A 12,535-nucleotide genomic window follows, 5' to 3' on the forward strand; every position below is an offset into this window, starting at 1 on the left:
ACACGTTTTGTCTTTATAAAAATAAACTTCTCATCCTGCGAGTCATTACGATCAAGTGATTATTTTTACAGGAACTGAATGAGTAAAATCTGAAATTATTAAATTTTGAGTTGTGCTTTAAAATATTTGAATCATCTGCATTTCAAGTGATGATCATTCATTTCTGTGTAACTGTCAAACTTATTATTATTATTATTAATAATAACAACAAAAAGAATATCTTTATTCAAATAGCACTCCTCAAAAACAAAAATACAAAGTGCCTCACAAATAAAAAACACATGAATAGAAATACTTAAAAAATACAAAAGCCCTAAAAATCAAAAGAATAAAAAAAGTGCTTATTTAATGTTTTGTTATTTCTACACAGAAATGCTTTGGAGTCAGAAATCGAAAAATACTTTGTTGTTTAAATATATTATTAATAAAACACAATATTCTCATCTGTAATGTAATTTACTTCAAATATAAAGTAGGATAACATGGAAAACAAAAGTAAGGGAAGTATTACTGTGGTAAAAGTACTATGAATAATACTATGAATAAATACTATGCAAGCCATAGATGAAAGCAATACGTCATAGCGACTTTTACTTTGATAATTCTTGCTTCCGCTCTCACACCGGATTTTTACAGGAACTGAATGAGTAAAATCTGAAATTATTAAATTCTGAGTTGTGCTTTAAAATATTTGAATCATCTGTATTTCAAGTGATGATCATTCATTTCTGTGTAACTGTCAAACTTATTTTTCTTATTATTAATAATAACAACAAGAAGAATATCTTTATTCAAATAGCACTCCTCAAAACAAAGTTGCAAAGTGCCTCAAAAATAAAAAACACATGAAAAGAAATACTTTTCATGTGTTTTCAAAAGCCCTAAAAACCAAAAAATAAAAAAAGTGCTTATTTCATGTTTTGTTATTTCTACACATAAATGCTTTGAAGTCAGAAATCGAAAAATACTTTGTTGTTTAACTATATTAGTACAAAAACACAATATTTTCATCTGTAATGTAATTTACCTCAAATATAAAGTAGCATAACATGGAAACCCAAAGTAATACAAGTAGTACTGTGGTAAAAGTACTATGAATAATACTATAAATACTATGAAAGCAGTACGTCATAGCGACTTTTACTTTGATAATTCTTGCTTACGCTCTCACACCGGAAGTGACGCCTAAATGGCGTCCCCCTCCGCCCGGCTCGCTACACGCTGGCTGACAGCAGCTGTCTCTTCTGGGAATCGCAGCGGTAGTTTCCTCGTCGTGTCCCCGGGAAATGCGGGGTTTAGCTCGGGGACGCTTCCTCCGGTCCTCCGGGGAGAGGCGGCTCTCAGCCCGGGCTCCTGGAGACCCGGACCCGGGGTGACATTGAGAGGAGAGCCAGGTGAGATGCTAACTGTTAGCACCACAGACCGCCCGGTGCTAGCATCACAGTCAAAGTTAGTGACGTTGAGCTCTGAGACACTTTGTCCACATGTCCAGATTTGACGTGGACATACAGTTTGGAGGACACGCCCAGTGGAGACAAAGCTCCAGTGGGTCTGATGTAACTGATGGGAGGTCAGCTGGTGTTACATCATCTGGAGTCTTCATCTCTTTATTTAATTCACACTAATGAAAAAACGTCACCAGGTCAAGGAAAGGAAGGAAGGAGAAGCTGTCAGGAGTTAGGAGAGGACAGAGAAAACTTTATTTAAAGACAAACTTTATTTATAACAGAAGAAACATTATGTTCTCTGACAGTCAAAGTCAGGTCACATGTCCACAACAGACATGACACGTCCCGAGAAAAGCTCATAAAAGGAAATAAAAGAATTAGAACACACTAATAGTGAAATAACATAATGACGTGAAAACCTCATAGAAGTGGAAACAAGTTATTGTGTCCATTCCTCAATCGGGAGTTAGAAATGACTTTGATATTTGTACTTAGTTCTGATCATTTTTATATTTGTATTAAGTCGTTATAAAGATATTTTTAACTGTAAGTTCCACCAGCTTGTTGTTGACTGGCAGGACGTGACAGAGAAACCGACTCAGGAGCTCAGACGATCACTTGAGGATTCACATCAGTTCATTATCGTGTCATGAGAATAACAAACAAAAAAACAGTTATATTTATATTATTTATGTGGATTTGCTCAGGTGCAGCTACGACTTTTTCTCCCTCTCTTTGTGTAAAGGATGATCTGAAGTTTCTTATGCCAAAGGAAACAAGTTAGGAAGCAATGGAGGACCTCTACTTACTCCTGAGCCATAGATTCACGATGTGCTGAGACATCAGTGTAATTAGTTTTATCCTAAATGATGATTTCATATTTCATGCCTCTCATCAGCATCAGTGCTTTGAAAGTTAAAGCTCCTCTCTTCATCCTTTTCTCAGCAAAGGTGAGATTCCTTCATGTCTCCTCCTGGCGGTCGCTCCACACCAGCAGCAGACATGGAAACAAGCAGGACTTCTATGAGGTGTTGGGTGTTTCCCGCACCGCCACACAGAAGGATATCAAGAAGTCTTATTACCAGGTCAGAGATGCACGTTTTCACATCTATAGTCAACTAGTTTTGTGTGAGATGTAATAAAGCTTGAGGATCGTGAGGGAGACTTTTAAAGTAGCTGTTGAATCCTTGCTATTGTCTCTTCTCTCTTCATGGTTCCTACGGTCATGAGAAACCTGGAAAAGTCATGAGTTGTAAAATCAGGGTTCCCACGGTAGCTGGAAACCATGGAAAACATGGAATTTATTTTTTAATTTTCCAGGTTTGGAAAAGTCATGGAAACTGAGCAAAAGTGAACACTTACATGGAAATTGAAACAGTTGTCCTGGAAAATGTTATTGGATGATGTGTAAAATAGTAATAAAATGAAACTATTGAGCACAGAATTAATATGAGTTTATAAAAACCCTTTACATGTGAACAGCTTTTACTGTAGATAGAAATGGATGATCCCATGTTGTAGAGCATGCTCTTGGCATCCTATCTGGTATATTGGATGTTGGAATTTGATGCAGGCATTAGTGATGTGTCGTTCGTGAATGATTCGTTCATTTTGAACGATTCCTTACAAGGACTCGGGAGTAACGAGTCCTCTCAAAGAGAGATTCGTTCATTTTCTTGTGGCCGTGCATCGGGACTGTTGCATAGGCTCAGTCAAGGAAACAGAAATGATTCGTTAATTTCCCGACTGGGACTTCGGATAAGGATCTTTGGATCATTTTTCACGTGACCTGCATAGGCTCAGAAGAGTAAACAGAAAGGATTTGTTTACCTCGTTCACTTTCGCGTGACTAGGAATAGTAAGACGTGAATGATATAATTACAGGTTTAGTTATTTTAACTTTTTTGTCCTTTTCTTACAGTTCAGTACGGCGTAATTATTTGCCGTGATGATTAAATGCTAGTGTGATAATAAATGACCATTTCAAATCATCCAAACTCTCATGATACATTTTAATGTAGGAATTTCATGCGTTGAATGAACGAATGAAACGAAAAAAGATTTGTTAATTTTACTGAACGAGATTCAAAGAACCGAGTCGGTAAAATTATCCGAACTTCCCATCACTAATCACACATTTGAGATTATGAGTCTTACGTAGAAGGGGTAGTATGCCTAAAGCTTTTGTAAATAAAACTAATGAACCTAAAAGGGAAACCATAAGGCTGGTTCCCCTGTGGTTCCTCAGTACAGCAACCTCACTAGTAAGCTTAGCCTAACAGTATAGATGTATAGAATCAGTCTGGTCATGATCAATGATTTTTCAAAAATGTCTCACCCCAAATGTTCCTATTTAGTAGTATCATTTTTTTAAAGAAAAAAACGAAAAATCACAAAATAGCTGAAAGTAGATATAAGAATGAATGTTACAAAATTGATCAAGACTAAACGGGTCATGTCAACTAGTATAGAAGTAATGTCACAGCCTAATGTGAAAATGTATTGGTAGTTAGCTAGCAATGCAAGCTAGCAAAGACCTATGTTAAGAATGACACAACCATGCAGCAGCATATAGTCAAGTGCCCAAAGTTTCCTCAGGGCTCAAATCAGCCTATGACAAAACAAAATGTTTATATTTATGTTTGTAAATGACAAGGTAAATACAGTAAGTATAAATTACCCACAACATTTCCAGTTTATTCCCGTTAATTCCCGTATATTCCCGTATATTCCCGTTAATTCTCGTTAATTCCTGTTAATTCCCATGGAAAGTTTCCAAGTTTGAATATTCCCGGAATTTTGCAACCCTACTTACAACAGACAAAGACCCTCAATCAAACTATTGTTTCATTCATTTGTGTCATCTAAGGTATACTGTATGTTTTGGAATTCTCATTGTTAGCTTAAATACTAAATTTTGTCAATTTTTCATGTATACACCGAGATTTCACAACATTTTTGATCATGGAAATTTGGTTTAAAGTGATAGAAAAGTCATGGAAAAGTCATGAAAATCCATTGGTCAAAACGTGTGTGAACCCTGTCTCTATTTTCTCTGCATTTTCATTCATGTTAACTCGTCTCTCACCAGTTGGCGAAGAAGTACCACCCGGACACCAACCCAGACGACCCAGGGGCCAAAGAGAAGTTCGCCAAACTGGCTGAAGCCTATGAGGTAAAATATTCAACAATATCCTCCCCACTTGTAAGAGGAGAAGAAGATAGAAGCTGAGCAGCAGCATCAGGATGTTCAGATCTGCTCGTCTTGTGTGCAGGTGCTGAGCGACGAGGTGAAGAGGAAGCAGTATGACACGTACGGAGCGGCGGGATTCGACCCCAGTCGAGCCGGCGCCGGCCAGCAGCAGTACTACCGAGCCGCCGGGACCAACATCGATCCTGAGGACCTCTTCAGGACGATCTTTGGAGAGTTCTCCGGAGGAAAGGGCTTCGGAGACATTAACAACATGTTCGATCAAAGGCCAGAGGTAAGAAACCATTAGCATCTACACGGTTTTAAGATGTAACCTTAATGTAGAGTTGTGTTTTTTTTGTAATTTAAACCTTTTTACTGTCAATTAAGTGAATAAGTAGTTAAACATAATATAAAATATCAGTTTTACATGTCTCCGTCTTTCTCATAGTTTGTGCTGGAGCTGACGTTTACGGAGGCGGCGAAGGGAGCGAAAAAAGAGCTGAGTCTGAACATCGACGACTCGTGTCCACGGTGCGATGGGAAGGGAAGTGAGCCGGGGACCAAGGTGTCACCGTGCCACTACTGCAACGGCACCGGCGTGGTGAGTTCCAGAACCAGATCTCTCTGTGTGTGAGGTCGTCTGCAGGACCCAGAGACTTCATTCTGTTAGTTCTTCTCTCAATCAAGTTTAGATTGACAGCTCACTTAACCCAATAGGAGCTGCAAGCCACCACTCGAGAGCTGACTGTGGCTATTCTTTGATGTAATAGTGTGTTTTGGACTGATTATGTTACTGGATTGGATCGTCTGGACCTTTGGCAATGTACCAAGACCGTTTTCTGTGTGTGTGTGTGTGTGATGTCGTCTGCAGGACCCCGGCACTTCATTCTGTTAGTTTGTCTCTCAGCATATCCGTACATCCCTGTGTGTGTGTGTCGCCCCCTGCAGGAGACAATCAACACTGGTCCCTTCTTGATGCGCAGCACCTGCCGACGCTGTGGCGGGAAGGGATCCATCATCATCACGCCCTGCGCTCTGTGCCGAGGGTCGGGTCAGATGAAGAAGAGGCAGACGGTCACTGTACCTGTACCTGCTGGTAGGTTCTCGTCCTGGAGGGAGACTGCTGATGACTTTACTCTAATGTCTCTGACAACTGTACTAAATATGAAAATCTGTGTGTCTTGCTTTAAAAGACCCCAGACATGAATTTGCCGTTAAATTATGACAAATGAAAAACGATTCATCTGATAATTGTCTCCCAGGTGTGGAAGATGGTCAGACAGTGAGCATGCCAGTGGGTAAAACAGATATCCTCATCACATTTAGGGTAAGTTATTCCAGTTATTACTCCGTCATGTCTATATAGTAAATACAATTTCACTCTAAATTAATTAATCTATTTGGAGCATTCAGGAGAAACTGAATTTGATGTGTTACAAGTAAGGACATGTGTGTGTGCAGGTCCAGAGGAGTCCAGTGTTCAAGCGCACTGGAGCAGACATCCACTCAGACGTGTCCATTTCTATAGCTCAAGCCATCCTGGGGGGCACGGCCAACGTACAGGGTCTCTACCAAACCATCAGTATGATAGTGAGTAGACAGCAGAGTGTGTGGATGATATTCATGATGATACACAGCTTTATCAGGTTTCCCTTCAGAATGATAAAATATTAGCTTTCAGAGCACAGTGGGGCATTGTATCCGAAAGGGCCTTGGTGGTGTTTCCAGTTTCCTGCTGAATGAAGACCACATGCACGTCCTCCCAAATCTCTGATGTGCGTTCATCGTGTGTGCTTCCAGATTCCTAGCAGTTGTCAGGCCGATCAGGTGATCCGGCTGCAGGGGAAAGGGATTCGGAGGATGAACAGCTACGGCTACGGAGATCATTACGTTCACATCAAGCTACGAGTCCCCAAGTAAGATTCACTCACAAAGAGATGCTATAAATCCAAGTTGAGCTTTGTGGTTTTAGATTGATATGACATTGATAAAATAATGTATAGCATATACATGTCTATATACTCGGCTTGTATTTATATATTTGAACTCTGTTTTTGTTTTGCTGCAGGAAGCTGACGCAGCAACAGCGCTCTAAGCTGCTGAGTTACGCGGAGGAGGAGACGGACGTGCAGGGAACCGTCAACGGCGTCGACCTCTCAGCAGGTCAGGGTCAACTCCTCCTTTTTAAATCTACAGCCTAGTGTGCGGATGGACACACAGACAGAACCAGTCAGAGTCTCTGTGATGCCATCAGTTGTAGAGTTAGCAGTGGAGCTGATCCAGTGCATGTGCGTGTGTCTTTGTCCAGGAGGGGGCAGCGGCGCTCCAGGATCTGGTGCCAAGGGGACCAGTTCAGAAGAGGGACAGCAAGAGCAGAAGAAGAAGAAGGAGGAGGAGGAGGAGGGGGGATTCTTCTCTAAACTAAAGAAAATGTTTAGCTGACACTCAGGCTGCAGGTGGGAGCTTTAAACACTTCACTCCTTCATCAATAGACATTTTGATCTGTCTTTAACGTGAACAGCCTTTAGTCTTTAGTGAGTTTAAGCAGAAACTGTTTCCAGGAATGGATCTAGTGTCGCTGCAGAGAAGTTAAAGACGACAGGATTTGATTGTTGTGAACAGTTCAAGCCAACGTTAAGCAGGGATTCTTATACAAGGACTAAAAATGTAATTTAAATCCAAGAGGAAACACAAAGTCATGTGAAGAAGAGTTTTTATTTCTGTGCGATCAACACAAATCTGTGAACTTTACAAAATGGAGATTATACAACTTTTGTTTTGGATTCAGTGGCAGATGATGATTCAGCTTTGAAACATAATTTAAAACTATTAAATTAATGAAAACTCATGTTCCCACCGTCCAGCGTTAAACTTTTAGCAAACGTGTTTGAAAAATCCTCTTCCCTTTACTTCAAGTAGTAGTGACCACAGGAAACTTGGTCCATATATACAATATATTGCCCCCTGGTGGCTGGTTGCAGGTTAGGTCTGACAATAAAAAAATATATATTTTGGCTTAATTTCTAAATAGTGTGTGGAGGTGATGTCCATCTCTTCATACGCTCCAGAGTTTAACATTTTAGAATTTCAGGATGTTACTACTTCTAGCTAGCTTAAACTGTAAAGTAACTAAAGTTTGCATCAATTTTGTATGATTTTAAAACATGTTCTACTTCTTTCACAGGAAAAAAGAAGCCAAAATAGAGAAGGAGGAACATAAATCCACTGACTGCTCCTGCACGTCCGCCTCCTCCTGTGGGGATGAAGCAAGGAGGAGGAGAGAGAGAGAGAAGTTTTGTGTTGACGCAGTAGCTCATTGTTGAATCTGTGCTCAGCAAACAGCCACGTAGATGTCACGTCCACCCACCCCCCCCCACTGGTCCGTCACCACACCCAGGTGCTGCGTTGACGAGGAACGTGAAAGTGACGGACGAGTGTTGTGGCTGAACTCTGTTCTTCTAACTCCGCTGAGTGAAGCTTCCCTACCCCTCGAGTCACGAGTCAGAGTCCATCAGTCTCTGTTCAATAAAACAATGGAAGATGAGCCGGGCAAATGGCGACAGGACAGAAACACAGGTTTTTACTGACGTCAGTAACTCATCAGAAGGCTTTGAGGAAGAAAATTGCACCAGGACTGTTTTATTATTTAATCTCTGTTTATTTGAACCACAGTGTTGTAGAAACCTAATATGTCAATGGAGGTTGTTTGGAAAAGCACCTGAAAAGGTCTGTTTAATTAATTTCTCATTATATTACATCTGAATTGATTTCCTAGTTAAACCTCGACAGGGAATCAGCTCAGCATCAAGTTTCTTTCCACAGCGTTGGATTCTACCAGTGTAGAGACTAACGCTGCCAATACAATCAAGGAATATTTACCTTGGTTTATTTATTTAAGTTTTTCCAGTTAAGATTTTCACGGTTCTGTCAGAAGAATGTCTCTGAAAATCAACAAACTCTTATTTCTTCTAGAGTTCACTAAATATTTAATAATGTACTGGTACTTTCTCATAATCTGGGTAAATGAAACCCTGGCCAAGTCCCCTTTTAAAACCAGATTTAAATAAAATATTTTATCAGGAATAAATATTAGTCTCCTCAATATTCATATTTATTTTTTCATCTAGATCCATGACGCTGACAAATAGATGAAAAAAAAAAAAATCCTGGATCTGCATTGAACTTTAATGGCATCTTTCACGAGTCATGTCCAACAACCCTCCACAATATGTCATGGACGTTTGAGTAGTTGAGTTTAATCCTGCTAAATAACAAACGCCCTCCTCGGTGAATCACATCCTTTCTAGAGGAAATAACAGGACATGGAATCATGAGGTCCTTGAACAAACATGTTGACTCTGAGCACATATTCTATTCTTTTAAAAAGGAATGAAAACAGAAAGTGGGAACCCTGATTGTTTATATTTGTTTGTGTGAGATCCAGACTGTGTGGATTTCATTATGTTTTGTTGCATCTGTGTGTGGCAGCAAGAAAAAACTCTAAATAAACGCTCAAGTATGGAAAGATTATTTCATTTATCTCGGGGAAGTGTTTTTTTAACTAGACATTATCCTGCAGTGCTGCAGCTCACCAACAGAGGGCAGTGTTGCCCTGATGGGCTGCAGCTCTAACTCTGCCACTCACCCGCTCCCTCTATGTGATGTCACTGGTCAGTTAATCCCAGTGGGAGCGAACAGAAGCTTGTGTCAGGGTCATCGGGACCATTTCAGACCAGGGGCTTTCCAGCTGTGCTCAGACTCCAAAGTGGTCAGTCTTCACAAACATGACTTGTGGTTTAATATGAAGTCATACTGGCAGCCAGAACAGACCAGTGGCTGTGTTTCTACAGTTTGCCACAGTATATTATCTGTTCCTTTTAGCATGCGGGTTGGAAAATGCTTAAAGCTGCAGTTCTAGATATGTAAGAAAGCTGTAGAAAACATGCAAATAGTGAATACTTGCAAATTAAGAAAACAACTTCATCAATCAGCAAAAAGTGGCAAATACAGATACTTGCTGCAAATAGTAATAAAAAAACGACTGGACATTTCTGGAGGATCAAAAAAAAGTGATGAACCCGCTGTAGTTCACTGCTTTGTGAAGTTCCATCCCCACTGACGAGTAACAGACTTACATAACTTCATTGTCATGTGTCGTGAAGTTGTTTTCTTAATTTGCAGGTGTGTTTTTTCTATTTGCATCTGTTTTTCTTCATTAAAAAAATGCCTTTTTGATATTTTTTAAAGCAACGCTATCCGACTTTTGCAGAGCAACAGCGCCCTCTGCAGCCTGGTTGAACTGAGACACAACTGAACGGTGGAATCCTGAACCAGAAAAGTTGCGGCTGTAGAAAAATCCACCAAACTCTAGAACTCTTATTTAAGAAGTTTCCCGGTGAATATCGGAGAAGCCGTGAGACGAAGACGGAGAAAAACTAACGCAGACGTGGGGAGAAAAACAAGCAAACTCCTCTTAGAAAGAACCGGGAACTCTCTCGCGTGTTTTACGTGTTGCAACTTTTACAGAGCAACAGCGCCCTCTGCAGCCTGGTTGAACTTAGACACACCTGAACGGTGGATTTTTACCAACAATCCTCGGCTTACCGAACCAGAAGAGCTGCGACTGTAACAAATCAACCGAATTGTGGAATTAGTCTTATTTCAAAAGTTTCCTGGTGAATATCGGAGAAGCCGTGAGACAAAGACAGAGAAAACCCAACGCAGACGTGAGGAGAAAAACAAGCAAACTCCTCTTAGAAAGAACCGGGAACTCTCTCGCGTGTTAATGTTTCTAAATATAAAAAACTCCAAAGTATTTACAAGCTGTCAAAACCCGCTCACATATTGGACATGGACTTGTATTATGTAAGCAACAGTATTAAAGTGAACCAAGATGAAAGACAAATCGTAGAATCTTAACAAATACAAAACTTTCAACTCAATTTGTTAAACATTGAGGTCTTGAAGTCATTTGCCCGCCTGCTGGTTTAGCTTACGAGGGACAGATTGCAACATTCGCTCCGAGGCCACAACAACTGGGACAATGGGCTGTAAAACGCTTTTTTATTTTCAAGCAGTCAAAATGTTCTTTTTCCTCCGCTGGAACCAAACAGCTTCAACTTTCCACAACTACAGAACATGTTTCGGTTTACGGATAAAATATTGCTCCAGATGATAATAAAACTTGACACACAAACTGTTTAGGTTCATGTCAGAGCATGTTCATGTTATTCAAAATGACTCAGGTAGTCGGTGGCATGGAGGCTTGTTGGTCGTGGTTTGAGACGTTGGTCTTGTTGCAGATCGAAGAATTTAAGTTGTCGTTACGACCTCACTACACAACTAGAGCTGCAGCTCCTCCATGTTGTTGTGTGGTAAAAGTGTGCGTTTGTCTATATACATACACAATATTTTTGTGTGTTATTGAGATTATCAGTTTTAGCAGGATTACACAAAAAGTGCCAAAGTGTTTTTAACCAGACTTGGTGCAGGGATGAAACCATCAAATGTTTGTTTTCACTTTATTTAACAATGTTTTATGACAAATACATAATTTTAGTTATCAGACAACTTGCCTTTCCTTTTATATTTCTACTGTAATAACTATAGACAACAACGTGTGGGATTTATCAGCCTTAATGCTATTTTATTCTCTAACATTATTTAATGGGGTTTATAGAAGAATATATTTGTATTATTTTATTCTGTTTGTGCGTTTTTCTTTTGGTGGGATAACTTTAAATTGGACGTATCTAGGTAATAAAATTAGCCTTGGTGCAGGAATGTCGTCTTCGACCTCCTTTCTGGTTTCTTTTATATTTCTACTATAAGAACTACACAATCATGTATAGATTATTCAGTCCTGGCGAAGGAATGTGCTTCAGTTCATTCTATTCACGGGCGTTTCATTCACTCTTGTAATTATCTTGACACAAGTGACTTTCTGTCTCTTCTCTCTTTAATTAAACGACTGCATGTTCCTCTGAGGGCACAAATAATCTTTGACCTCTTTTCAAGCGGCTGAAAGTCGTTTCCAAACCAAATTGGACACCAAACCAAAAAACAACTTCCTGAAAAGTTCACTTGTTTGTTCGATAGACGGCTTTGGTAATCAAAGCCGTTGTGCCCAGAGCAGACACGTACGGCGAGAGAAAAGCGTTTGACAAAGCGAGCACACATAAAGAAAAACACACACGAAACAAATTACTTTAAAACAAGACTATAATGCTTGTGAGTGAAGTTTATTCACACACACATTCACGCTACTTTGCATATAAAATAAAATAAAATATATTTTTGCCACAAAGGTCAGGGGTCTCATTTATAAAAGAGTGCGTAGGATTCATACTAAAAGTGTACGTAGGTACAAAAGCCGGAAATGGCGTACGCAAAAGACAATTCCGATTTATAAAACCGTGCGCACGTACACCTGAACGCACGCCCACTTTCCACCACAAATGGTCAATGCAAAGCACGGCGTGAATATTAAATGATGCTGCTGACCAATGGGTTTCCACCGTGAGTCCTGACAGAGTCACCGCATCAAGCGATGTGAAGAGGAAGTGAAACTTTCTGACACTGACATCGAGGTGTCTGTTAGTGAGGTGGAGGTGAAGAGCGACTTTATGGGACAGCAGTGATGTCACTAATAAAGTAAATACACTGATACTCTGCCGCTGCTGCTGTGGATAACACACTGTGTGAGATCACACATCGAGCAGAACCCCGCTCCACTGTCACGGCAGTATTTATTTATTTAGAGCATCGGATCGATTCCCTCACATCAGTGGATCCTCACCTCCTCTGGGATATTATTTGGAAAGTTTCTTCATTTCTTATAAGTAATCTCCTGTGCGCTCTGTGCACTCTCTGGCTCAGTCCCGTTCACTGCAGC

General features: G+C 40.1%; 1 protein-coding gene across 2 annotated transcripts; it reads left to right on the plus strand.

Moving 5' to 3' along the window:
- The first annotated feature begins 1,189 nt into the window (after positions 1 to 1,189).
- Positions 1,190 to 9,164, plus strand: LOC133021959 (dnaJ homolog subfamily A member 3, mitochondrial-like). Of its 2 annotated transcripts, XM_061088974.1 has the most exons (12): positions 1,190 to 1,394; positions 2,394 to 2,533; positions 4,540 to 4,623; positions 4,724 to 4,933; positions 5,090 to 5,242; positions 5,590 to 5,737; positions 5,904 to 5,968; positions 6,103 to 6,231; positions 6,442 to 6,557; positions 6,710 to 6,804; positions 6,950 to 7,097; positions 7,826 to 9,164. In XM_061088974.1, the coding sequence occupies exons 1-11, from the start codon at positions 1,190 to 1,192 to the stop codon at positions 7,081 to 7,083; spliced, it is 1,479 nt and encodes a 492-aa protein (XP_060944957.1). In that variant the 3' UTR covers positions 7,084 to 7,097; positions 7,826 to 9,164. The 2 variants fall into 2 exon arrangements, with proteins under 2 accessions (XP_060944957.1, XP_060944964.1); XM_061088981.1 differs by lacking the exon at positions 7,826 to 9,164 and having other exon boundaries at positions 6,950 to 7,098.
- The last annotated feature ends 3,371 nt before the right edge of the window (positions 9,165 to 12,535 follow it).

This window comes from Limanda limanda, chromosome 2, assembly GCF_963576545.1.
Source record: "Limanda limanda chromosome 2, fLimLim1.1, whole genome shotgun sequence".
NCBI classification, from domain to species: domain Eukaryota; kingdom Metazoa; phylum Chordata; class Actinopteri; order Pleuronectiformes; family Pleuronectidae; genus Limanda; species Limanda limanda.